The 26605-nt window shown below is 28.2% G+C and overlaps 2 protein-coding genes across 3 annotated transcripts in view; both read left to right on the top strand.

Annotated features, from left to right (window-relative positions):
• LOC106690160 (circadian clock-controlled protein daywake) overlaps positions 1-11807 on the top strand; it is a 21483-nt gene extending 9676 nt beyond the window's left edge. For both annotated transcript variants that reach the window (XM_014435492.3, XM_014435493.2), the window contains exons 2-7: positions 3920-4001; positions 7112-7204; positions 7309-7456; positions 8849-8982; positions 9066-9215; positions 10834-11807. In XM_014435492.3, coding sequence (XP_014290978.1) covers positions 3929-4001; positions 7112-7204; positions 7309-7456; positions 8849-8982; positions 9066-9215; positions 10834-10985 — 750 coding nt within the window. In that variant the 5' untranslated portion in view covers positions 3920-3928 and the 3' untranslated portion in view covers positions 10986-11807. The remainder of the gene's footprint in view (positions 1-3919; positions 4002-7111; positions 7205-7308; positions 7457-8848; positions 8983-9065; positions 9216-10833) is intronic.
• A 5698-nt stretch (positions 11808-17505) lies between these two features.
• On the top strand, positions 17506-26374 carry LOC106690166 (circadian clock-controlled protein daywake). Its single transcript, XM_067051444.1, has 7 exons — positions 17506-17664; positions 21287-21356; positions 21953-22045; positions 22124-22262; positions 24196-24329; positions 24695-24850; positions 26160-26374. Exons 2-7 carry the CDS (start codon positions 21296-21298, stop codon positions 26309-26311), a joined length of 735 nt encoding a protein of 244 aa, XP_066907545.1. The 5' UTR covers positions 17506-17664; positions 21287-21295; the 3' UTR covers positions 26312-26374.
• The last annotated feature ends 231 nt before the right edge of the window (positions 26375-26605 follow it).

The raw sequence follows: 26605 nt of genomic DNA, 5'->3' as shown, positions 1-26605 counted from the left end.
AAATATATAAAACATAAACAATTGACCTTAAAAGAAATATTAATGTTATTAATATCTAAAATAACACACCATTCCACTCTATCTTGAATAGTATTAATGGTCCTTCCTATCGCCTAGTGAGTTATTTGTTTGTTTTTAGACTAGACGTTTTTTTCTACGAGAGAAAAACAACGGACTTATACCGCTCTAGCCAGTTCTCAATAGACCTGGATGGCTACAACCGACCTTCTCTAACCTACATTTCGCAGGAGAAATGTGAGAACCAGAGAAAACGTTGAAAACTTATGAGGCGGTGAAAATTCAATCTTCTCCGAATTGAAAATATGTTATGTTGTAAATTGAGTGTACTATGTAGTCAGTCAGTCACCCATAGGGCATTCTCTAGATGTTTTTTATAATCAGCTTACATAATAAAATATAATAAATACTTTTTTCTATTTATTATTCTTTTTTCGGCCAAGACTAAAATATAATAAATACTTATACTTATACTATAATAATAATAATAATTATACTTATAATATTATAAAATATAATAAATACTTTTTTCTATTTATTATTTTATTTTTCGGCCAAGACATATATTAGTTACAAAGAAATAACAATATGTATTTGTGTGATGCATGGTCCCTACCAAATTGTTTAACCCAGGAGAGGTGTAGTTTTGAGTATTTTGCTCATATTTGGAAATAAACATCTATATTTTTCTAGTATTTCACCAGTTTTAGTATACTTTAGTCTACCTTCCATTAACCCATCGATGTTATTGCCGCTTGCTTATGTTACTCCCTTTTTTTACCTTCCCGCCTGTACTCAATTAAATTTTGCTCTGGCCTCCTTTCTCTCACCAATAATAATAATAATTATACTTATAATATTATAAAATATAATAAATACTTTTTTCTATTTATTATTTTATTTTTCGGCCAAGACTGTCCTCCTTTCTCTCACCAATAATAATAATAATTATACTTATAATATTATAAAATATAATAAATACTTTTTTCTATTTATTATTTTATTTTTCGGCCAAGACTGTCCTCCTTTCTCTCACCAATATAATACAATACAATCACATATTTTTATTTTATCAGTTGAGCCTTTTGCTCATCTGCGCCTCTTGCGTGATTTAAAATCATGATCGGAGGCAAGAAGATCTAAGATCTTTTACGAAATCTGGATTCATCAGCCCCTGATGGCAGAGCTACAATTTACAATTTCAATTTCAAATTGCATTGAAGATAATCTTAAGGATTTTTGTCATCACATTCAATTATATATATATTAAGGCAATCTACAGCGAAGGTGATGCTTGCCTAGCTATCTACAGGTGACCAACCTATTTTAACCATGGTGGAGAGTCAAGTTTTTCATTTTCTGGGACCACAAATTAATGAAAAAAGTCAACGCCCCTAGGCCGGAATTCGAACCGGCGCCGCTAGCAAGAACAAAAGACCATCTAAGCTATGGACGGTCCTCGAATTATATATAAAAAATAGTACAAATAGTCTACCATGAGATAAATGCTCACGGGACACCTCTTAGGGGAAATTATCTTTTAACAAAAAATTGAAGGAATAGATTAGGTTAAAATTTTTATTTTTTGCTTATAAACTTCATATTTTAGGGTACTTCGATATGCGAATAACGAATATCAACTTTTTTCCAGCCAAGAATAAGAATGTTTAACAAAAGATAACGAAGCTGAAAGTACATATGGAAGGAATTAATTACTGTCGGTTGTTTCTGATTTCTCAATCTCTCTAAACCTCTGTCTCTATTTGTCCTTTTTTCTCTAACTTAGTTAATTAATTAATTATTTTATATTTCATATTTATTCAATTTTTTTATTATTAATAAAGCAAAATTGTTAGTTATTTTAAATAATCAAAATTGAAGGTACTTTTGAACAATATTTATTTTTTAAAATCCTCAAGCCCTATTTTTAACAGGATAAAATCTAACTGATATTTAATTCTACATTGATTTACCCAGTTTGCTCAAAATAGTTAGATTCGTTTTCGACAATTTTTGAAAAAAAAAAAAAAAAAAAAAATGTAAAATCGATTGTATAAACTGCAGAAGCACGAGTTGGTAGATTTTAACGAAACATTTTCTGTACCATCTCAGGCATACACACACCTGTTATAAATATACAATTTTAGTTAAGTCCAGCTATTCAATTCTTAACTAGGATTTTTACAAACATAAATACATGATATTCAGTTATTTGGATTTAGGAGACCTCAAAACGTATATTTCCATCAAAAACTTGAATAATAAAATTTTATATAGAAATTCCCCATACTATATATTTCATATAAAGGTAAATGAAAGTACAGAATTTACAAAAATTATTGCTAAAATAACAAGAAAACTTTGTGAGTAAACTACAAATTAGTTGAAAGTTTTATTGTATAATTTTTACTCTACTTTCATAATAATAAAATTGTTTTTCATAAAAAGGTTATGAATTTTATTTGTTATACCAATATTAATTATTTCATATCATATATTTGTTGTATATAAGAAGTGTGTTTTAGTAATTTTGCTAAAGTAGCTAATTTTGGCTGAAAACTCTGATACTCTGGGGAAACAGTTTTTTAAAATTTATTTATTGACATTTACAACCGTACATAAAATACCACTAGTAAATTTGAAGTAAGACCATAACGGTATGACACTGGCATGTAGAGAAACTACTCATTAGCACTCTAGAAACATTTTTACAACAAATGGTCTCGAGGCCATTTTTCAGGCCCCCCAGAGGATTGTCAAGAATAGAAGAGGGAGCAAAGTTAGGAACTAGTGAGTTTGAGTGGTTAGGGAGTTTATAATGGAAGGATTGACATCTGATGCGGTGTAGATTGGTTACATATGGAACATTAAGGTCTTTATGGATGATGTTATTTGTGACAAAGTAAGGAGGATCGAGGATTTTGGATTGTAAGGATTGGGTACTAGATGAATTCGAAGGTTTAGGGGAAACAGGTTAAAAAAAAATGAATGAGCAAAAATCTTGTATAATATTAATTTTGTTATAATTTTATCCAATTAATTATCCTAAAAATTTTAATTACTTTATTTAAATATTTTTTAGTAATTTTTCATATTAAACAAAAAAAACTTGATTTACTTTTAAAAAAAAAAAAAAAAAAAAAAAGAACCCCTATAATATCAATGTTCTCCTTTTCTGTAGAGAATCGGACCATTCATATCTATGTTTTTTTAAGGTACAATTTAACCTCTTTGGATGTTGCTAAACACCTACTAGACACCATGTTTTATTTTGTTGCTTTGTATACACTCTTTTCCGGTGTTTTCACTTTAATAGAGATATTTTGGAAATTAAAACACGTGAGAGCGATTTACAATTTTCAAAGGAGCTGAGTTTTAAATAAAAAAATAAGTTAAAAGTAATTGGGATAACAAAGAAATCGAGGAAGTAAAACGAAAATGGTGGTCTTTTCTGAGGTTTTTGCACCCTTGTTTTTCTGTAGCTTGTGGAGGTCGTTAGTTGGGGTAGACGACTCCGAATAATCATCGAAAGAATGTTGTATAGCTTGCTGTAAGAAAAAATAATGATAGTACACTGAAAGAAAATAAAATCAAAACGTAAGCTAGGACCATGTAAACTAATACATAAGCTTCCCCATTTTGTTATTATTTTTTAAGTACAATTAATATATGCATATAATTTTAATTAAGTTTCATTGTTTAACTTACGAAACATCTATAGTCCTGTGTGCAACATATTGTACTATATTACAAGGTAAAATGTAACAAGATCTCTAAAAGCCAGTAGAAACTCTCCCCATTTTATGAACTAACAGTGCCTAGAGAAAGTTTAGCAAATTATTTTCACAAAACGTCTTTCTTTCAATAATGAATTATGTATACAATGGTCTTTTATTTTCAGCTGGAAGAGATGGAGGGTCCTTGTAACGCACTGTTCATCGCTAGTCTATGTCTCTTAGTTGGTATTTCCACATCACAGAAACGTAAGTAATTACAATAACATGCATGTTACAACATAATATTAATAATAAAAAGAGATTTTCAAAATATTTCAATACAAAGCCTAAAGTAAATAACTGATCAGTTAACGTTATACCGATTGAGGAAACATGAGAAGTGAAAAACACAAGATCCTTAAGATAAATAAAGATTAGAGATACCCACAGCACTCACATCAATCATCTAGAATAAAAAAAAGATATAGAGATTACACAGACGGAAATCTGAAGATAGTTTAACATATGAAGAGTATTTGGGAAGAATAATTTTAGTCACAAAAATAAAATTAATAAATAAATAAAGTAAGAAAATTTAAATTAAATTTTTCGATTTTAATTATATAACAAAAATTACAATTTGATGTTTATGAAAAAATTGTTGTGCATAGATCGTTCCTTTCTGGAAAAATTTAATGAAAACTCGTTTGCCGAAAAAAAAATTAAGAAAAAATTAAAGCATAACTTAAGATACCTTCAAACGATTTTAAAATTTGGTAGTAATTTTAATTCCTTGTAGGATGGCTCTGTGATTTTATAAAAAGTGGGCTAAAATAATTGTTCCAGTGGACTCATACTCTAAGTCTTATTTTATTAATAAAAATGTCTTCAAAATGACGTGTACCCCCAAGATAAGTGTCAGCAGACATCGAAAATACTTAAACTTATAGAACAATCTAAGGAAAATCAAAATTAATTTAAAAACTGAGACCGTTACATTATTTGAAACTGCATCATAAAATCTTTGTATACAGCTTTAAAAAGTATAATAAAAATCGAAGAAATCCTTAACAATTAATCATCCTCAACGTAGAAGAGGTAATAATAAGCAGAAAAGTAGATTTATTTATTACCTATTTGCCATTTCTTGTAGCTGAATTATTTTTCATGAACCTGTTCATTGCTTTCTTTGAATATTCTCAGATAGCAAAACTGATATCCAATTGTTCCTTCTGGAGCGTCCTTACATTGTTCAAATATATCTACATCTTCCAAACATAATAATACAAGAGCTCAAGAGGAGAAAAAAGTGAGTTATTTCACCCCAATTTTTGATTACTTTAATGAAAACTATTTATAAATACTAGTCAAAATTGATGAGTCTGCCAAGTATACGTAGGGGGAATAAAAAATGATGGCTGTTTCATAATCTTAGAAAACATTATTTTTTCATTCAGAGGTCTACATCTTAAAAACTAACAACACTAGAAAATCTAAAATAACATTATTTAAAGCAGAGGAAATTTTCTGAAGTATCAGTTTTAACAGAGCTATTTACGTTCAATAGTTCTCGAGATATAGCTTTTTAAAAAGCAATATTTCATAAAAAATACTACTCCTACGAAGATAAGTATAATATACTACTTTATAGTAAGTTAAATTTCCTTTTATTTTGAGTGCTGGTAGACATATATGCGTCTTAAAGATCTAGAGATATATTTTTTCAAAAATCAAACAACTAGAAATCAACAGTTTGTGAATTTATTTTGTCAAATACTAACTGCTACTACTACAAAGATAAACGTAATAAACTATTTTATAGTAAATTTGACTAGCTTTCATTTGAGTGCTGGCAGACATCTGTACGTCCTATGGTTTCTGAAATAAAGTTTTTCAAAACTCAAACTTATTGTCCGAACAACTATTAATCAATTTATTTTGGAAAATATCATGAAAAATTACTATTCCTAGAAAGGTAAACATCATAAACTACTTCATAGAACATTAAACTAGCTTTAATTTGAGTGCTAGTAGACATCTATACGTTACACAGTTCCTGAGGTATAGATTTCTCAAAATAAATTAACTAACTACTAATCTTTCAGTAGATTTTTAAGAAATGTTGCTTTTTAAAAAGCTATATTTCGAGAACTATTTAACTATTGAAAGAGCTAATATTTCAGCAAATTTACTTTCCTTTAAATAATGTTCTTTTTAGATTTTCTAGTGTTGTTGGTAGTTTTTAAGATATAGACTTTCGAATGAAAAATTAATGTTTTTTAAGGTTTTGAAGCAGCCGTCATTTTTTATTCCCCCTACCTATACTTGGCAGACTCATCGGTTTGACTAGTAACTATACATAGTTTTCATTAAAGTAATAAAAAATTTGAGTGAAATAACCGACTTTTTTTCTTCCCGGCTCTTGTACTATAATGGTTTTATTCTTATACCCCCTTCTTACGTACCTAGTCTTTCTGAATATTAAGAACTTAATCTCATGTGTTTGTGTGTCACACGTCCCAATTCTATACGATTTGGAGATATCAGATTTTTTTTCTCGGAAATTAAGCTTAACGGTAGAATCAATCAAACTGAACATAACTCCAGAGAACATTAAATTTTGAGTCCTAGATTTATATGAAATTACATTGATCATCCAACTCGATACACGTGTATTGTCTTGAGTGTCTTTCAATCTTTTTGGAAAATATAGTTAACAATTTTGATTTGGAAAAATACATATTCAATATTTATTAATCATGAAGAAACTGATAATAGCATACTATAGTAATCGACAGTTTCGTTGAATAGGCACTTATTACCATCAGTGCACTTATTTTTTTCATGCGGATGAGTAAATCTTAGTTGTGAAAGCAGGGTTTCGTCGGTTTGCACCATTATTAATATACCCGCTCGATTTAACTGAACTACTACATAAAGTTAATTTAAACGTTGGACTCATCATAATTATGTTGACCAGCGGAACCTCTCTCCCCGTTCCAATAATGCACTAATGTTAGCTACATCTAATTAACTACTCTAATCAGACCCTGCAACTAACCTTATAATGTCACGAGGCAATCAAAGGCAATATCTTACTGATCCATATATATCATGCAATATGTATTCATGTATGTATTAACCAAATATAAAAATAAAGGAGGTTACGAAAAAAAAAAATTATGTCGATTAATCATTATTAACATAATTATTTTTTCCACAAGGCAATTAAAGGGATAAGACTCAGAACTAATTTATTTTAATGAAGGGTGGAAAAAAAAATTATGTCGAAAAACTATTCAATAATGTATAGTATATTTATTTTAAAATAATATACTTTTTGAGTACATAAATAATATATTTTAATTTATTTCCAGCATATTTCCTTCACACATGCCAAAAAAATGACCCTAACATTAACCAGTGCCTGACCTACGCAGCCAACCATTTGGCGACGCATGTTCGGACAGGTAAAATCAATTCCAACTTTGGAAATATTCTGTTATAATATTTATTTAATATAATGTTATTTTATATATATTTAATATAATATTATTTTAAATATATTTTACAGGTATTCCTGAACTGGGGATGACAGAAGTTGAACCAATAGTTCTAGACGAAATAAATCTTGCTTTGGGTTCCGGACCCGACGGATACAGGGCGACGTTTCGAGACATCAAGGCATATGGAATAAGCAATTTGACGATTACAGGAGTAAGGTAAAGTATTCATTAATACATGAGAATAGATTTATAAGTTTTAGAATATGTTAAAAACAAAACAAAAAATTTGATGAAGAATTATTGAAAAAGTTGCATGCATGATAAATTTTCATGAATTTTGTTTGAGAGTGTAAAATTTGTTTAGTCATTGTTCGAATTTGAGATTTTTTTAAAAAAATATAAATTCGTTTTGAAATTCATTAGCTCTAATATATCATTATATTAATAATCTCCTATATTTTAAATTTGTTTTCCTTATTCTATTTTTCCTTCTCCCAATGTTAAAATAAATCACCTCCTAATTCGAAAATCTATTCCCATATCTTTGCCTTGTTACATACCGCCATATAACAGTCATTCCTTAGGTAGAATGATGATTCAGACTACCTGTCAGGCTAGTAGTCACAATGAAGAGAGTAGGTCAAGCATTTAAAGACCATTATTTTAGTATAGTAATAAAATTTCACTACAGTATATTGTTATTTTTAAGAAAAAAAAATCTAATTATCATAAATTAAAAAAAAAACTTTGAAAATGGTAGGTTCCCTTCTAAAAATAATTCTCATTTGAAAGTGTCAAACTGCTAATGAGCTAGCTGGTGTTATTGTATTGGTGTTTATTATCTCTCGAAACTGTCTTAAGAATGTTCCAAAACATCGAATATTAAACAAATAAATAAAAGAGAAAAAATAATAGCCGTCACCAAATTTGAAACTTGAATATGTACGGCCTTGTTTTCGCATAGGACAAGTTCCCGGATAGAACTTAAAGCGTTTGAGTGCATTTATTTTAATACCCACCATTCATATGACTGAAATTTATAATATCAACAATTTTTCATTTATCGTATGTAAAATGTTTAAAAAAATGATCTCAGGATATTTTTTTTAGTTATTTTATTGTTTTAAGTTTAAAATTTACTTAAAAATGAGAATCAGTTAAAAAAAAAAGGTACTTTTTTAAAGGAATTTTTTTTTCAAAAAATTCAGAATGACAATTGGCATTCTTCCAGGAAGTTGGTGGAAGTGGAAGGAAGTATGTGGAAAAATAAACATATTATCTTTTGAGTGATTTATTTGTATTGTAATTCCCTGTAAGAATGTAAATTGTTGTAATACATAATTTTTGTATTAGATCTTCTAATGATCCAAATAAATTAATTTGTTTATAATTTAATATTATTATCACTTTAATTAATTACTTAGGAAAACTTTAATTGTACCTGGTCATCCAAATGATTTCCAGTGATTTTAATGGCCTATAATAACAAGAACTCCACATTTAATATGCTTAAGTTAGATTTTAAATGTTTTATTTATACTTCATATGAAACTTCCTAGTGATGCCTAGTAATTATTTAATTCAATTTCTTTTATATTTTATGCACAGGTCAGATCTGAATTCATTACAGCTTCAATTCAGTTTTTATATACCAAAGATTGCAGTGCGGGCTAAATACAGAAGTTCTGGAGTTCTCATCATGGTCCAGGCCACAGGAGGTGGTGACTACTGGGGCCAATATGGTAATGTTTCTAATTGCTTAGATACATTTTATACATATCATAATAACTTAATAATCATTACAAATATTCTTTTTCAATTTCAGATGGTGTAAGGGCAAAGACATATTTGAGAGCCAGCAAACAAAATATTAATGGTGTAGAATATTTGAATCTCGAAGATTTAAAAATGGATTTCAGTGTCAGAGAATTGAAGATGGGCATTGAAAATGTTCACAATGGAAATACTGTAATAGGTGAGAAATAATCCATTAAAAATTAAGCTAATAAAATTCTAACTTTAAATCAAATATAATTACAATAGCCAGAGGCAAAATTATAAAAATGATTTTAATTATTAATTAAAATCACTTCTCATTTTAAAAATTATATAATTCCAGTTATACTCTTACAAAATTATTTCACTTCTCAAAAAATTCTCTTCATTAAAATTTCTTTTACATAGCTGGAGTAATTAAAAAATAAATAAAAAATTTTGCTTCAAAAATGTCCAAAATAGGAATCCGTTTGGTAAATTAAAAATTTGTAAACCATTATAAAAAATTAAAATAACAATCACCATTTTATATTTAAAATTACAAGTTTAAGCATAGATATTTGAAGAGAGTTAAATATGAATGCAAAGATTTACACTTTCTTTTATGCTGGGAGAAAGTAGATCTTCGCTCACCTGAAGGAGAGCAGATAAGAGAATGGTTCTGGGACACACACTCTAATTGCATATTCAAAAGCTGACTTTTGGATTTTCTAATTTATCTATTTTTTTTTTTACTCTGAAAAATCAATGTAAAAATTACCACCATACAATATTGAATAAAACATTCTAATATGAGTCTTTAATTCATGAAACAAAAAATACTCAATAATATTAATCTAAATGAATTGAAAAGGAACCAGAACCACATTTTAAAAGCACATTCTAGATAATTATAAAAACCATTAACAAAATGTTTATTTTTTTAATGTTTCAGCTCTTTTGTCATTTTTAAAATAATCTCTTATAAGTTTTCTGTATAGTCAGAAAATATTTAAATTTGTAATGTTTTTAGGTCATTTAGTACCTTTTTCCCCTTGTAAGTCAAAAAGCAGTAAAAACTGAAGAATAATGTTTAGATTTTTTACACAAATACATTACCTACCCTTTTTATTGGTTTTCATAAATATGGATATTATTTTAAGTTGAGTAGATCTGGAAAATAGTGGCAGTTTTTTTTTGTTTTTTTTTATAGTTCTTGAAGTATAGATTCACTATACAGTATCATCAAGTTTAATATAACAAAATTCTTGATTTTTGCTTTAATTGGCTTAGTGATTATTAGATTTTATTAGTAAAATTGTGCCTATATAGTTCAGCTATACTGTCATGGTTCTTCTATCACATTAATATTAAGCTGTATGAAGTTTTTAAAAATTACATTTCTATAAAAAATATTATTCTTCACCTTTGAAAAAGCATGTTTTTCACTCCCTCACTCACCCTTCATTATCTCATTTGAAATTTTTTTTCATTATTTTTTAAACCATAATTAAAGGTACTCCTGCATGACAACTATGTGAAAAGTGAAGGTACCATACCACTAAGCAGGTATGAATTTTTGCTGCTTGAAATCATAACTTTATATTATTAGGATTTTAGAAAGTGAAATTTGCACATCTTCAGATAATGAATTGATAACTGCCTATAAATATTTTATCCAATCGCAATACAATTCTTACCTAGGGGGTAAGAAAAACTAAAAGAAGCATTTAGTGTTTTATTAAATAATATTATTTCTTATATACTTATTCTAAAAATAAATCAGTTGTTATATTTAAGGAATTTAACTTGCAACATTAATGTTTTTTATTTTGCAGAGGCTGCTCTTAATTTGTTTATCAATTCTCATTCTCAAGAACTGCTACGGGAGATGAAGCCATCAATAAAGAGCAAACTTCTGCAAATAATGGGACAATTTGTTGACAATCTCTTCCAAAGAATACCATATAAATACTGGATCAGTGAATGAGATCTTATAAGCCAAAAAACTGTTAGATAATAAGATTTTCTTTTCAATGAGTATTTGAATTATTTATTTATTTTTTTATACAAAATGAATTTATTTTTAAGAATTTCTGATGTATATTTATTTTTATTGTTTGAAGATACTTATAGTACAAAAACTCTATTATTAGTCGTGAAATTTTGTTTTCCCTAATGATTTTTAATCTCAACTAAAGAAGAATTTACAAAAATATTTTTTGGATAAATAATAACTGTTTAAATAATAGAATCATCTGCTTTATTTGAGTAAAGTGGCATGCATTTTATAATAAAATTGTTACATACTTAATGAAATACATATTGATCATTAGATATATATTAGCTTCAATCAACAGGCTTTGGAATTTTAAATATAAAATATAAATGTTGGTAGTACAATTACTGATGTATACAAATAGTGTTTGTTTCAAGGGCTCCTTCACCTTTAAAAATTTTAGTGTTAATAACAACTCTTTATATACTCTTAAAATAAAAACATCACTAATTTGTAATCAAAGGGCCATGTATGTCCGAGATGTATTCCTGTGGAAAAGAATTAAATATCTGCCTAGAGAAGGGGTTGGAATTTACTTTAAGTAACTTTTGTCTTTAACCTAAAGAATAAATCTTCAACATTCAATTATGACTTTGAGGAAGTAAATACAAACCTTAATAAAGTAAACAGTAAACCTTTAAATTATTATTTAGCATAAATTAGAAGAAACGTAAAGCTTACTTAACTACCAAAGGATCCAACTGAAGTGTTACTATATTTACAGATATTGATAATAAAACATTTCCACCTGTATCAAGTTCATTTTTACTTATAAATGTAATCGTTTACTTGTGCATTAAAAAAAAAAAGTATAATTTTCTTTTGGATTTCTGGACACTCTAGTTACTAGTATTGTTTCTAACCTTTAACATTTTTCTTTTAGAATAACATTCTTATGTTTGCGTAGATTTAACCCTCTTTTGTAAACATAAGGATAGAAATATGGATTTTGAACAATTTAACAAACAAATTTCTATTGTCGTCTTATTCCTTCTCTAAGACCATAGAACTCTAGGTACTCTTTCACTCTTTCACTCTTTGACTAATTTCTTTCAATCATGTTCCCTACTAACGCTAATCTCTTCAGGCTTCTGTTTTCAACAAAATGGTATCCAGCACCTCAATAGTTGCCTTTGACACACTAGATGAAATATGGGGGCAATTTAAGTGGCAGCAAGAGCGATCTAGTGAAAAATTAAGTGATGAAATCAATTATACTCAAATTAATTCAAAATCAGATGATGTGCTATCTAATAGAGATACAGATGAAGATTTATTTGAATTGGATCAGACTAACAACTGAATTGAAATGACAAGGTTGAGCTACAATATCCAATAATATCACATTAGAGATACAAAGATAGATGAAATTGATTCCCTCATAGGATTACTTTCCATGATAACAATGCTAAAAAATGTAGACTTGAATCTCAAAGATATGTTTTTGAATCATTGTGGTCCTTCAATCTGTCTCTGTCAACAATTAAAGTTTTTTTCTTACTAGCATATATAAAGTTTGATGATAAATAGTATTGAGCCATCCACAGACAACATAATAAATAACACAATAATTATAAAGGAAAGTTTCATACAAGACTCAACATTTATGTTAGTGTGGCCAGTATCAATGTTTATAGAGGAGGAATAAGAACAATTAAACAAATGACATATAAATTGGAATCCTTGGCATTTATTCATAAAGAAGTAGATCATATGAAACTGCGATACTAAAGAAATTTAGACTCTGAATTCACTAAAGAGTGTTTGTGGTACCCAATTAAAATTACAATCACATTAAATATGCCAAATTTTAAATCATAAATAGGAAACTTTGCTTTATATGAATGAAAAGGTCTTGTTTGAAGAATTACATCCAACTACTAACTTTTAGAAATATCTATTACAAGAATCCCTTTAATACTGTCCTGTAGAATGAAGAGAATTAAAGTATTATTAACTTGTTGAGGTCTTATAGAGTATAGGATATAATAAAATTTGTAGGATGAAAGATGTAGGATTTGAGCATGGCCTATTAAGAAATTTTGATAATGATGTTGAATCAACTATTAAAGAATTGTATGTACACTACCTATGAGTAATTGGAAGATAGGCAGCCCTAACAGAGAATGCCACTCATGATGCTCAAGAAGCTTGCATTATAATAATTTGTTAAATTAATTGTAAATAGTTTAATGTTCTCATTTATAAACCACGAAAATATATTTTTTCAATAAATAAACACAAAAAAAGAAAATATAATGATACACAGTTAAGTAATTTCTTATAGGCCACACCTCTCACAACCCTTTATATTCTTAGCATATTGATTACCCCAGAGTACCATTTTCATTTTAAAAATAGTGCCATTTAGAATGGATATTTCACAAGTATTTAATAAACATTACAGGTAATCTTAAAATACCAAAGGTAGTAAATGGTAATACCCAACATGATTAATTCCTTTTTAACAGTAGAGCACTCACTTATTCACGGTTTCTGTTTTAGAGGGATTGATAAAAAAAAAAAAAATTCAGTACCAGTGAATATAAGCATTTATTATATTATGTATTTTCGGTAGATAATAAAAATTATATAAGGAGGGAGAGAAAGAAAAATATATTCAACACCTCTTGGGTAACGTTTTCTCAGTATAGTAAATTCCTGTACGACTTGGCATCCTGTGAATTCACCTTCTAATTAACTATCTAACTTAAAACATGCATTATCAAGGCCTCCTGACACAGGTTTCCTCAGCTCTCTAAATGATATCAGGACCTAATTTACAAAGCCACTTGAACAAAGTTAATAAATCTGATTCTAATTTATTAAGGGACAAAAGAAATAAATAAAAGCCCAAACCTTTTATTATTTTGCCCTAACATTTTTTTCTTATTTTGGTGTTGTTAAATATTGCTGAATCCTTGTAAAAACTGATTGTACATATGAATATGTAAATCTATATATTTTATTAAAGTTTTAGAATATTCGACTGAAGATCTAAACTTGAAATATCTATTCCGTAAAATGCTATAAATAACCAATACAGCATACTGAAAATGATTGTCCCTGCATGCTCCAATGCTCTTACTAACTACCATAAATTAGTAAAATTGCTACCATGAGTGCAGCAATTATTTAAGCCAATTTCACAGATAAAGAAATTTTTGAGATAGTTTTTTATTAGATTCTATTAAGATTCATATTTATTGTTTTATTTATTTATTACTAATAGAAACTTTAAAATTAAAAATAGAAAATGGTGGAGAGAATATATACTTAAAATATAATAACGGAAAGCATAAAAATGTATTTTTAAAAAATCAAAGCTTAGTGGAAAGCTTACAAAAAGAAATAACGAAAAAAGGTGTATTAATATCAAATAAATGTGACTTAAAGGGGACGGGTGTGGTTGAGGGGCTTACTATACGTAACCATGGTCAATACATGGATGGGTGACTATCTGATATGAATAATCTCTGATGAAAGTGTACTGGAGACAACTTCCAAAGATTAGGCCTAGGAGTCATGACACTGCTCCCTGTATTTTGATCAGGAATTGTTGTGGTTTTCCAGAATGTTTAATATCAACCAAAAAGATTGAACGGTAGTTGGCACGCTTTGAAAAAAAAAAAAAAAAAATATATATATATATATCTTTGAATGCCTGGAACTCTGAACAAATAAATTGGCCTGAGCAAGGTGACTTTTATTTTGTGCCTGCCCTACAGAAAGCAAACTGGATCCTCCAACTCAGGTTAGAATAGGTCACCTACAGAATAATCCTTCCTCCCCCGTCATTAATAACCAGATAGAAGTAAATAAATATAAAAAAAGTTGAAGTCTTAGTCAAAATTAGGAATTAGCTCCCCCATGTTTCTGTATCAATCCATTGACATCTGAATGCAACCTTGACATAAGCTAATCCTTTTATCAATGTCCTTTTCAATGTTTAATATAATTTTGTCTTCCAGCAATGACCACTTTCCTTTTATTTTTACTTCTAGTACTAGATGCTACAGCAGCTAAGTGTTCCATACTGTAGCTTTATGGATTCAAGAAAACGGCTTCTTGAATCTAGCTATCTAGCTTCAATAAGAACAATCTCTTAATAAACTAGCTCTGATTGCTCCCTCCCCTCCCCTAAAGCTGGTAGACGTTTAAAATTTACAAGGTTTAAATCATAAGACCCTGATTAATAGATAAGCTTTTTTCTTGCATATCTCATAAATTCTCAGCTATTATAAATGTTTGTGGAATGATTTATAATTGGCTTAAGAACAATTCGATGAATGCTTGTTACATTATCTCTTAAACCCGATTATTATTTCAACACTACCTCGATTGGTTAACCCATCGACTTAAAACCGTATAAAATTAAATTAGTTTAAAGATAAATACAATTAAAAATTGGAAAATCATCCTGTCAGTGGTCGTAAGAGCTCGCGACTGTGTACCGCTAGCAGTTGGTTTACTCACTTATGTATTTTAATTAGTCTGCATCGCAAGGTAATTGCTTTTTTATTTAGGATTTTATATATCAGTGTTAAAGTTTAAATTTGTTTAGTATTTAATATTTATTCATAAATGATTGGAGAATTTTTGGGGGGGGTGCGGTCAGCAAAGAACAACATCGTACCCCCCGACAAACTTCTCCAATCATTAATCTACGGTCAACTATCTACACCTCTTTATTCATAAATGTTCTATCATTAGTGACGTGATACATAAACCTATTTTGTTAGCTATTTATATTATGAACAGAAAAAATTGCAAATTGGCCACCTTTTGCATTAGCATTTTCTTTAAATAAAAGTTAACGTAAAAGCTTGTTAATGTCATCATTACGACTGACATTACGGTTATTGATGGTTTTTGTGTTCACGATGTGCTATTACGATGATTCTAACAAATCAGATTATTTCACTCCTTAATTATAATTATATTTAAGTTTTTATTATACTTTATGTTTTATATAATTATTATCTTATTCAATAAACATTTTCGTTATGCGTTATTGAAATGGATAATAGAATATCAGAGAAGTATTTTTTTTTTAATGCACTCTTATAAATAAATGAGCAGGGTAGCTTAGTGAGTAAGACACTGTGTCCCAGCTTCGTGTCTGTCTGTGGCAGATAATTGTTTATGTAGCTAAATCAGCCTTGCACTCCACAAGCCCACACAAAGTAGGTAGGCGCCATTGATTGGATAAAAAACTAGGGGGTAATGTCCCATCTGAACCAAATCATCATTTGTACAAGCCTAGGTCTAGAAAGGGTACTTCATTGCGAAGTATCAACCCCAGGACTATGGGATAGTCTGTTTTTTTTTTTATTATAAATGTTCTACCAACCAACCGCAAAACTATAATAATACCGATTTGCGTTATCTTCAAGAACCAAGGATTCTTAAAGTACCAATAAATGGAACGACTGTACATAAGCTAAATCAAGACAACAGAAGAGGAGAGCCCCACTGCAGCTTTAAATTTCACAATAAAAAAGGTGTTGTCATTTCGATAGTTTTTGATAAAGGTAACTGATAATAACTGCTTAGACATGCATGTCAATCTTAAATAATGTCAAAGAAATATCAGTTGTTTATTCAACTTTTTAAGTGTTGTCTACAATTTAAATAGTTCATTTTTTTCATTTAATTTTTTTGTACAGTATAAATTTGTACAGCCCATGAGTTTTCTTGGATTCAATAAACCTTAAAGATCCACCGCATTTTGACTAATAAACTCACGTTGGGTTTTGATTCAAGAGAGTCAAACCCACTATCAAAATAAGATATTATAAATTATCTGACTCTACCAGAATCGAACTTGAGCTCAGGAGTAATATGTCTAGTGAAATAATTTGTGTAGTATAACTGAAATAATTTTTTTATCCAGAATATATATGAAATTCCTCAGTTAATTTTAATTATACTAGTATATTTTATTACAGTTAACAATAACTACACATACAACAGATAGCAGTGTATGAATATTTGATAGATTGATAGAAATGTAATATTTAAACATGTATGTACTTCTTACTTATTTTTTCTGCCCATCTATAAAAGGGCAGCTCAATTATCAAGGTTCTTCCTTTTTGATACACACATAATGCACGAGAGTACATAGGTGTTAAGTTGATGAGCTCGGAAATTGCCAATTAAAGACAGCAAGATATATCACGAAGATACTTTACACGCTATCCAAGAAGAGAACAGGAATTAGAAGAAATAAAAACATCTTGCAATGAAGACTAGGATAGGATGGAGTTATCATAAATGGCATATTATTATTTCGATTCCATAGAGTTACGTGAGGGATTCCTGTGTATAGTCGGATAAACGACCAATGAAACTGCTCTGGCACAACAATGACAGTGTTTAAAATTGTCCTTGTGTCAGTCAATCTTTTTTTTTTTTTCATTTTTTTTATAAAAACGATGAACTATACATCTTCACTCTCATTTGCTTCTGCTTCGATTACTGGATTCGTCAACAATCTTGAAGTGGTCAACCGTCTACAATTGGCCTATCGTAGTGATAAGCTTTAGTGTTCAGCAAGCTGGAAATGCAGTTCATTTTAAGCTATTAAACTCAAAAATATAATTAGGTGAGTAGCGAGTATTTTTTAATTATTTTTCTGAAGCTAAAAAAAAATACTTAACTTATAAATGACATCTTTATTAATGTTTAATAAATTTTATCCTAAGTGGACGATTTTTAAATTTAGAAATGTTTAGTGCACACAGAAGATATTTAACTGCACATATCGCTGATTCGCTTGGTACATCTGACGAAAAAACAGTTTTGATTTTATTTAAAATTGACATGTTCCAAATGTGCTTGCGATTATTTTCTTCACTAAGGTCGTCCTACAGACTTTCCTAGAGCTATTAGAGTTGTTACAAATTAATTCAAGTTTACACTACAATCTATGGAATGCCTCAAAAGAAAAAAAAAATGTAAATATTTTTTTTCCAGATGTGCCATTATTCAAGCGAAGCAGTGATATTAGAGCGGTCACTTAAAATGCCCACGCCCATTGTTACACCTGACCTCTAACTCAAGTTGTACACATCAGAGGGTTGTAAATTCTTGTAAAAATAATATTAAATATGATTCTGAGATTTAGGTCTTATCAAAGAGCAATGTAATAGATTGAACAGAACAAACTAAACTGATATTGGTCTTTTATTAACGACGTAGATATTCTATATTTCACCAGCAAAGCATTTTATGTGAGTTAGCATTTGATATTATTATTTTTTTAACAGCATCATGTTAAATTTTCTTAATGATATTTTCTAATTCTTTTCAATATTACGCCTACGATTGTCGTTTACACTTAGCAGATTGACTGTCCCTAACATTTCCCTAAAATGACATATAATAGTACAAGAGCCGGGAAGAAAAAAAGGCAGTTATTTCACCCCAATTTTTTATTACTTTAATGAAGACTATGCATAATTACTAGTCAAAAATGATGAGTCTGCCAAGTATAGGAAGGGGGAATAAAAAATGGCGACTTTTTTAAAACCTTAAAAAAACATTAATTTTTCATTTGGAGCTCTATATATTAAAAACTACCAACAAAACTATAAAATCTAAGAGAACATTATTTAAAGAAGAGTAAATTTGCTGAAATATTAGCCCTAATAGAGATATTTATGTCCATTAATTCTCGAGATAAAGCTTTTTAAAAAGCAAAATTTCTTATAAATTTACTGAAAGATTAGTAGTTAGCTAATTTATTTTGAAAAATCTATATCTCAGGAATTATGTGACGCAAAGTGTCAGTTAGTACTAGAACTAAAGCTAGTTTAATGTACTATAAAGTAGTTTATGACCTTTACCTTCATAGGAATATTTGCTAAAACAAATTGATTTATAGTTGTTCGGACAACACGTTTGATTTATGAAAAACTATTTCAGAAACCATTGGAGTATGGATGTATACCAGCACTCTAATGAAAGCTAGTTAAATTTACTATAAAATAGTTTATAACTTTTTTCTTTATAGGATTAGTAGTTTTTTTAAATTTGACAAAATAAACTCACAAAATGTTAATTTCTAGTTGTTCGTATAAAATGTTGGATTTTTGAAAAAATATATTTCTAGATCCATAAGATTCATATATGTCTGCCAACAATTAAAATAGAGGAAACTTAACATACTATAAAGTAGTTTATGACACTTATCTTCGTAGGGGTAGTAGTTTTTATGATATTCACATATGAATATAAATTTGGCAAATGAAAATTTGTCCGAACAATTATAAATCAATTTATTTTAGCGAATTTCATGAAAACTACTACTCCTACGAAAATAAATATCTGAAGGTAAAGGTCTTAAACTACCTTATAGCTTATTAAATCAGCTTTAATTTGATTGTTAATAGATATCTGTAGGTCACATAGTTCCTGAGATGTAGATTTCTCAAAATAAATTAACTAACTACTGATATTTCAGTACGTTCCACGATATCAAACGGTATCACGAGAACTACTGTACATAAACAGTTCTATTAGGGCTTACATTTTAGAAAATTTACTCTACTTTAAATGATGCTCTCTTAGATTTTCTGTTGTTGGTAGTTGTAAAGATATTGAGCTCCAAATCAAAAATTAATTATTTTTATCGCTTAGAAACAGCCACCATTTTTTATTTCTCCTACCTATACTTGGTGGACTCATCAATTTTAACCAGTAATTATACCTAGTATTCAATTAATTGATCAAAAATTGGGGTGAAATAACTGCCTTTTCTCTCCTCTTGGGCTCTTGTAGTATAAGGTATCAAGGGGTACAGTCCAGCTCCTCGTTGTTGGCAGATCCTGCATCCAGGTTCTTTTTAATCTACTCGTAATCTCTAGCTTGAGTCCCAGGCATTTGTTCTATAATGTGTTTTATGACCAAGTCCTCAATGTCCTTGAAAGAAAAGTTTGTATTCGTTATGTGTGAACTTCTTAATCTATATAAACTTATAGTATATGTGTTCATGTATAGTTTTAGTAAGTACCTACGTGTACCTGCTGCCTTTTTTTTTTTTTTATACTTTGAATGTTGTATAATGAATGAATTAAATTGAATTTCAGGTTCAGCGATTGGTATTTTTACTTTTTCTTGACCCTATGGCATTCTCCTATTAAATATTAGTTACATCCATTGTATTCTGTCCGTTTGTGGGGTTTTCCAAGTAAACAAGAGGATCTGTAAAGAGGTTAAATGTTTTGTTCGAATTAAAAGCTTCTAAAAAACAATTTGATCCCTATCATTTATGATAAACAAAAGTGTTAAAACACGCAATAAATACATGAAAGATAATGAGGGGTAACTTAATTGAAGAAAACTGTTGGAATAAGTCATGACTATAATAATAGTTATAAAATAATACCTTGAATTAACTCAATATGTTTAGATTAATAAATAAATAAACTATTATTTTTAATTTCCAAACTGACTATTGAAATAACTGTCAAATTTAGAGTCATTAGAACACTTATCAGCTTGCCCAGATTACATGTTACCACTTTTACATATTAAAACTAGCTCTTTCATTGGATGGAATTAAATTATTAATCATGCAGAAAGACCAATGGAAAATAACCGCTTGAACAAATAAGACAATGGGGGAGTATAGTACAACACTGCCATAAAGACATACTCTGCAATAGCAGGGAAGGACTATTCACGAAACATTGGCATAACATTTAAGAGAGATGAAAACAGAAGCAAGAATTAAAAATGAGTGAAAATCCTAATACGGTGGTAAATAGATGAAATGAAATCATTAGTTTCAAATATCTTGCCAAAATTATGTACACAAATAAAATTATAAACATAAAATATTGAAAGAATAAATATAATAGGAAATATATATTAAAATGGGAAATCTCATCATAAGGAAGGTTCAAATCATCCTTCACCTCTCCCCTCTCTTTTTCCCTCCCTCCTTCTCTTCCTTTCCTCACTCCCTCACAATAAAATATTTAACCTTAAATTTATTGTGAATTTATACCACCTAATTTTTAAAATTATTAAAGTTAAACAATAAATTTTCCATTGATGTAACTTAGAAAGGGACATAATACTTTACAGTACCCGCAATACCCAAACCATACTTCTATTAGACAGTTTTCATTTAAAAAAAATACTAATTTAAATACTAGTTATTTTATACTATATATTATAATAAATAAATAGCCAATTATTAACAAATTACTTGCTAACAGGATCAGGAAATGGAGCACATTTGGACATTGATCATTTTTAGTGCAGCTCTTGCTCATTCAACACATCTACGTAAGATTTTTTTAACATTACAATTTATTTTACTGTATATTTGTTTTCACTGTTTTAAATGTTAATTATTAAAAATTTATCAAATAAGTGTCTTTATTTGTAAACTAACATCTTGAATAGTTTATTATAATAATGTTTGATTTCTGTATAAAATATTTTTAAAATAATGTTTGTCAAGTTATTATGTTACATGTTCCAAATTTAATGGATTTAAATTATTTTGTTTTTAAATAATTGTTTAATTGATAAACTAACGATGATGATAATTCCTTGGTAGAGCAGGTGTGTCACCAAGGGAAAGGAACATAATTAGGAAAACTTAATATTTTTACTACTAATAGAATGATTTTCAATAATTAATTAAATCTTGAAAATAATTATTTTTGTTCAAATGAGATCTCATTATTGCCAATTCCATTTATTTAATTTTGTAATGGATTATTTATTTATTATTGATTATGGGTTTGTGAAAGTTTTCAGTCCTTTAAATTGATTTATAATTTGTTCTTTATCTTAAATAGTTAAAAAAAATTATCTTATCAATGCATACTCCTAACTTCAAATTTACAAACATAAATGTATTATTATGGTTCCAGCTGATTATGTCGAAGTATGTAAACGAACAGATCCAAACCTTCAAACATGTATCCAGAAGTCAATAGAAAATTTGCGCCCAAGATTAATTGAAGGTATATTCATTAATGATTTTACAATTTTAATATCTTAACAGAGTTTACATATTTAATCTCAGTCTATTGGAATTCCAGGTATGCCGGAAATGAAAGTGCCACCAATCGAACCATTGATCATTGATGAACCTATTGCCAATGAAGGAACAGGGTTGAAAGTAGTTACAAAGAATCTTAAGGCATGGGGAGGAAGTAATTACACACTGAAAAATTTAGAGTAAATAATTCAATCATGTTTTATTTTAAAGATAACTAGTAATTAGTGGGATAGATAACTGGTTGTTGTGAGATAATATGCACCAATTCAGTTCAAATATTGTTCAAAATGTGACATTAGGGCTCAAGTGATGATAATTCCTAATTTGACAGTCACTCATGCACATCTGGCCTAGCTTGAAGTCTTCTTGTTGTTCCAGGTCTTCACAGAGTTCTAGATAATCTGTGGGATGATAGATAGCAAATATTTACAATGTACATTTTAGCATTTTTTTTTCAAATTTTGTAATTGTAATTTATTCTTTGTTATAAATAACAAATTAATGAATACTTACTCATATAGCAAAAATTAGATTTGGAGATTGAATTTCCAAACATTTTTTCTTATAAAATATGCTTGATGGATTCATAAAAAACAATGGAATACGAATGAGAATAGAACTCATTAATTTTTATAAAACTTCATTTCAATATCATGTTGTCAATGACTTTAAAACAACCATATTTAAAAAAACCATATTCTGATGGATATTATACCCTTTAGTTGTGTTGATTAATTTTTCCAGATCATTGTTAATTTTTTTCGCTCATTCAATGAGATAGTTTTGGCCTTCTTATAGCTAATAACATTTTATATAATAATGAAGGGGATCTGGCTAACTCATCCCTCTAAAACCTGATTTAGTAATGGTTTTATCACATCTTTGAAACATTTATTTAAATTTGAAAGAGGAGACTTAAGTTTAAAAAACTAAGTAACATTAAAAATATGGCTAAAATTTGAAAATGGTCTGATTTTCATGAATATTATTTTTTTTTAAATTTGATTTTCCTCTAATAATTCTGTTATTTTAATTTTAATAATTAATTTAGCTTTCTTAATCTTAACTATCTTAAATATTGCAATATAATGGATCTTTCTTTCAATTGCACTGTGTCCTGATGTGTACCTTGGTCTTCCATTTGTGCACACTTGGATGGTTCTGGGCACCCATGGTGACACCATTTTCCCATATTTTATTTGATTTCCCTCTTCTCTTCAACTGGTCCAATTTCATCACCAGTAGCTTCTTGTGGGTTTCTTCCTTATTCATTATTGCTACATGGTTTAAAAAAAAAACTGTTTATTTTTATATTTATTCAACTTTATTTACTTACTTAAATCACTTTCAACTTGTCTTGCTATCCATTATTTTCAAAATTACATTCTTTTCAATTCCTGTCCTTCTGTTCTATCTTTGTAAATATTTAACAAAACCATTGCCTCATGATCAAGCCTCTAAATTTAATAACAAAATGAAGCTTAAAAAAATGAGTACAAATATGCAGAGATATTTTGATAGATGTGATAAATATAGACAAATATGAAGAAATATATTGATGGTAGTTGTTGAAGACCTTGTAATCCCATTTGGTAAATTTTACAGGATAAAGAAATAAGTGTTTTGAAAAATATATAAAGGTATGCCAATCTAGTTTTTAATTCACAGAAGAAGCCTAATTGTTAATAGATTAGAGATATTTATGTACTTTCTATTCAGTGGTTTTCATTTTATAGACAGGTGGAGTTACTAGGTTTTCTTTGCCCATCATTGATGTGTATTGCTTACCAAGATTTTTTGTTTTTCTGAAACAAATAGATGACATTACATTCAGTTGTAAAATGTAAAAAGTTGTTCAAGGAAAGTAACAAAATAAATTTTTATTCTTCTTTTGTTATATATAATGTGTGTAATACATATAAAATGTGTAAATACACAATGGAATTAAACAAGTATTGTTTCCAGCTTTCCATTGGCACTAAAAAATGTTTTACTTCAAAGTCAAAAAAGATATCAAATTTTCGTAGGTTTTCTGTACACAATCCTTATAATTTATTTTATTTTTCAGATCCTTAAAAGTTATTAATATCTTTTTTAAAATTTTCATTCTAGTATAGATCCACTTAAACCAAAGTTCAATTTTCATTTAAATATTCCACATTTGAAAGTAGAAGGAGTGTTTGATGTCGATGGAAAAATCATAATGATACCAGTCAAAGGCAATGGAGAAATCACTGCTGATGTTTGTAAGATTTTAATTTTTATCAAATCAGATACAAGCTAAATAATTATTTGTTATTTAACAGCCATATGACCATTTCAATAACTGAGTGAAAACCTCATTACTTTTCAGTTATTTCTCTTTTGATAGAACAAATAATAACACAAAATTCTCTTAAGCAAGTAAGGTTGATTTTGATATAATTTGATATGTAAGTTTAATAAATATCTTAATTTATTCCTAAACAGCACATTTTTTCTTTTCTATTATTTAAAGTTTAATTGAAAATCCCATAAATATAAATAATGAGGATCATATAAATATAAGATAGTGGCTATCAATTATTCCATTTTTCAATAAAGTATATATCATCTAAAAATAACTTTCCAGATGATGTAGATTCTGAAGTATCTATGAAAAGTGAGCTGGTTAATAAGGATGGTGATCAGTTCCTAAGTTTTTATGGTTTGGACTTAAATAAGTTGAAAATCGGCAAAGGAAAAATACATATTGATAATATGTTTGGGCGAGATGATAAGCTTATAGGTTTGTATTAATTTTACTATAACCTCACTTATTCTATAACAGAAGGTCTCAGATGTAATTGTTTTACACCATATTAATTTCAGTAGAATCCCACTTAATTAGCGCTCAAGATTTACTGGTGTTTTAAAGGAAATGAATAAAGTGCTAAGAAAACAATAAGTTCAATAAAATAAAACAAAGTAGCAGACGTTTTTCTGCTATTAAATACCTGAAGAACCTTTGTACACTTAAATTAAATCAAAGATATTAGTTCTAAATTATTTTAAATTGATTTAATAAATTTTACTTCATACTATACTAATATACATATCATCTATTACAGGAGTTAAATTTATATTGAGATTTTCCTATTTTGCATTTTTGAATTACTGGTTCTTCTACTTAACTAATAATAATTATAGTTATAGTCAATTCTCTATGATCATATATTAAATGTTTAGTTTATCATGTAGGTAAATTAAAGACCATTTTTTTAGCATTCTTTGAGATAAATTCTTGCTCTTTTGTATGTTATTTTGTTATTACATTATTTAATGGGGGGGGAGAGGGGACCCAGAGAGAAGGGCATAAATAGCTGTTCAACTAGCTGAGTAATATACAATAAAAGGCAGATACTGATATATGAATATTCAAATAACATTTGACAAATAAAAACCTCATTACCCTGAGCCATATCAAATTGCTCAGCTGCAAAGGCTTATTTAGTTTATTTCATGACACCAAAAAGGAAATGAAGGGATAGGATAACCTTATTGGAGTATTGCCCAAGGTATTTTCTGATTCTCTAAAAGAGACTAAAGATAACACATTGAAAAAATCATTTATATGATTTTTTTATGTATTTTACGTTTCAGCTACAGTTCCATATATTAATATATTCTTTCCTAAAGATGTATGGGAACAAAATTTACAACAAAAAAAAAGAAGAATTAATTTATAAATATAACCACAAAATAATACAGAGCGAAGTTAAAAAATAATTAATATCAGTTATGCAACCATGCTTAACTTCATCATTTCAATAAAAAAGTATCATATCGTAAAGTTTTAAAAAATAATATATACTTTCAATAGCAGTTTTTTCCCCCTCTTGTTGTGGGTGTTTTGAATGTTGTGGTTCTTAAACATTAAGTTAGTTTATCATGCATACAATTTTTTTTCTGACCTCTTTTATTGAATATATATTTATATATATATTCAATAAAGGAGGTCAGAAAAAAAAAATGAAATTACAAGTGTAAATATATATTTTCTATATCAATATATGTATAAAACATTAATGAGAATGTACTATAATTTTTTCTTCCAGGTGATGTGATAAGTTCAGCTATTAATTTGAATTTCAATTATTTTGTACAAGAACTTAAACCAACCATTGTGTCAACCTTAACTCAGTTTGCTGTTAAATCTGCCAATAACATTGTCAGGGATGTTCCATTAAGTGAACTGTTTCCTGAGTAATTGTAATAAAAATTCTAATGTAAAAATATAAAATATAGACTAAATATATTCATAAATGAGTAAGTTGTTCATTATTTTAGTTTTACATTGGTTATAGAATGATAGACTGGATATAAAATGCTGTTTCGAAAAAAAAATTTTCTGCCCCTGAAATTCTAATAATATGAAATAAATATTTTTCTAACATGTATTGTGTTAATAGCTAATTAAATTAATAAATAAACGCATTAGACGTCTTACCTTGTTTTCATCTGTAACTGTTACATGATGCATCCTAGTGGAAAAGTAATTTTT

This window comes from Halyomorpha halys, unplaced genomic scaffold, assembly GCF_000696795.3.
Source record: "Halyomorpha halys isolate HHAL.00 unplaced genomic scaffold, Hhal_1.1 Scaffold1598.1, whole genome shotgun sequence".
Lineage (NCBI taxonomy): Eukaryota > Metazoa > Arthropoda > Insecta > Hemiptera > Pentatomidae > Halyomorpha > Halyomorpha halys.
Note: the sequence above shows the minus strand (reverse complement) of the source record. Positions and strands in the feature narration are given on the sequence as shown.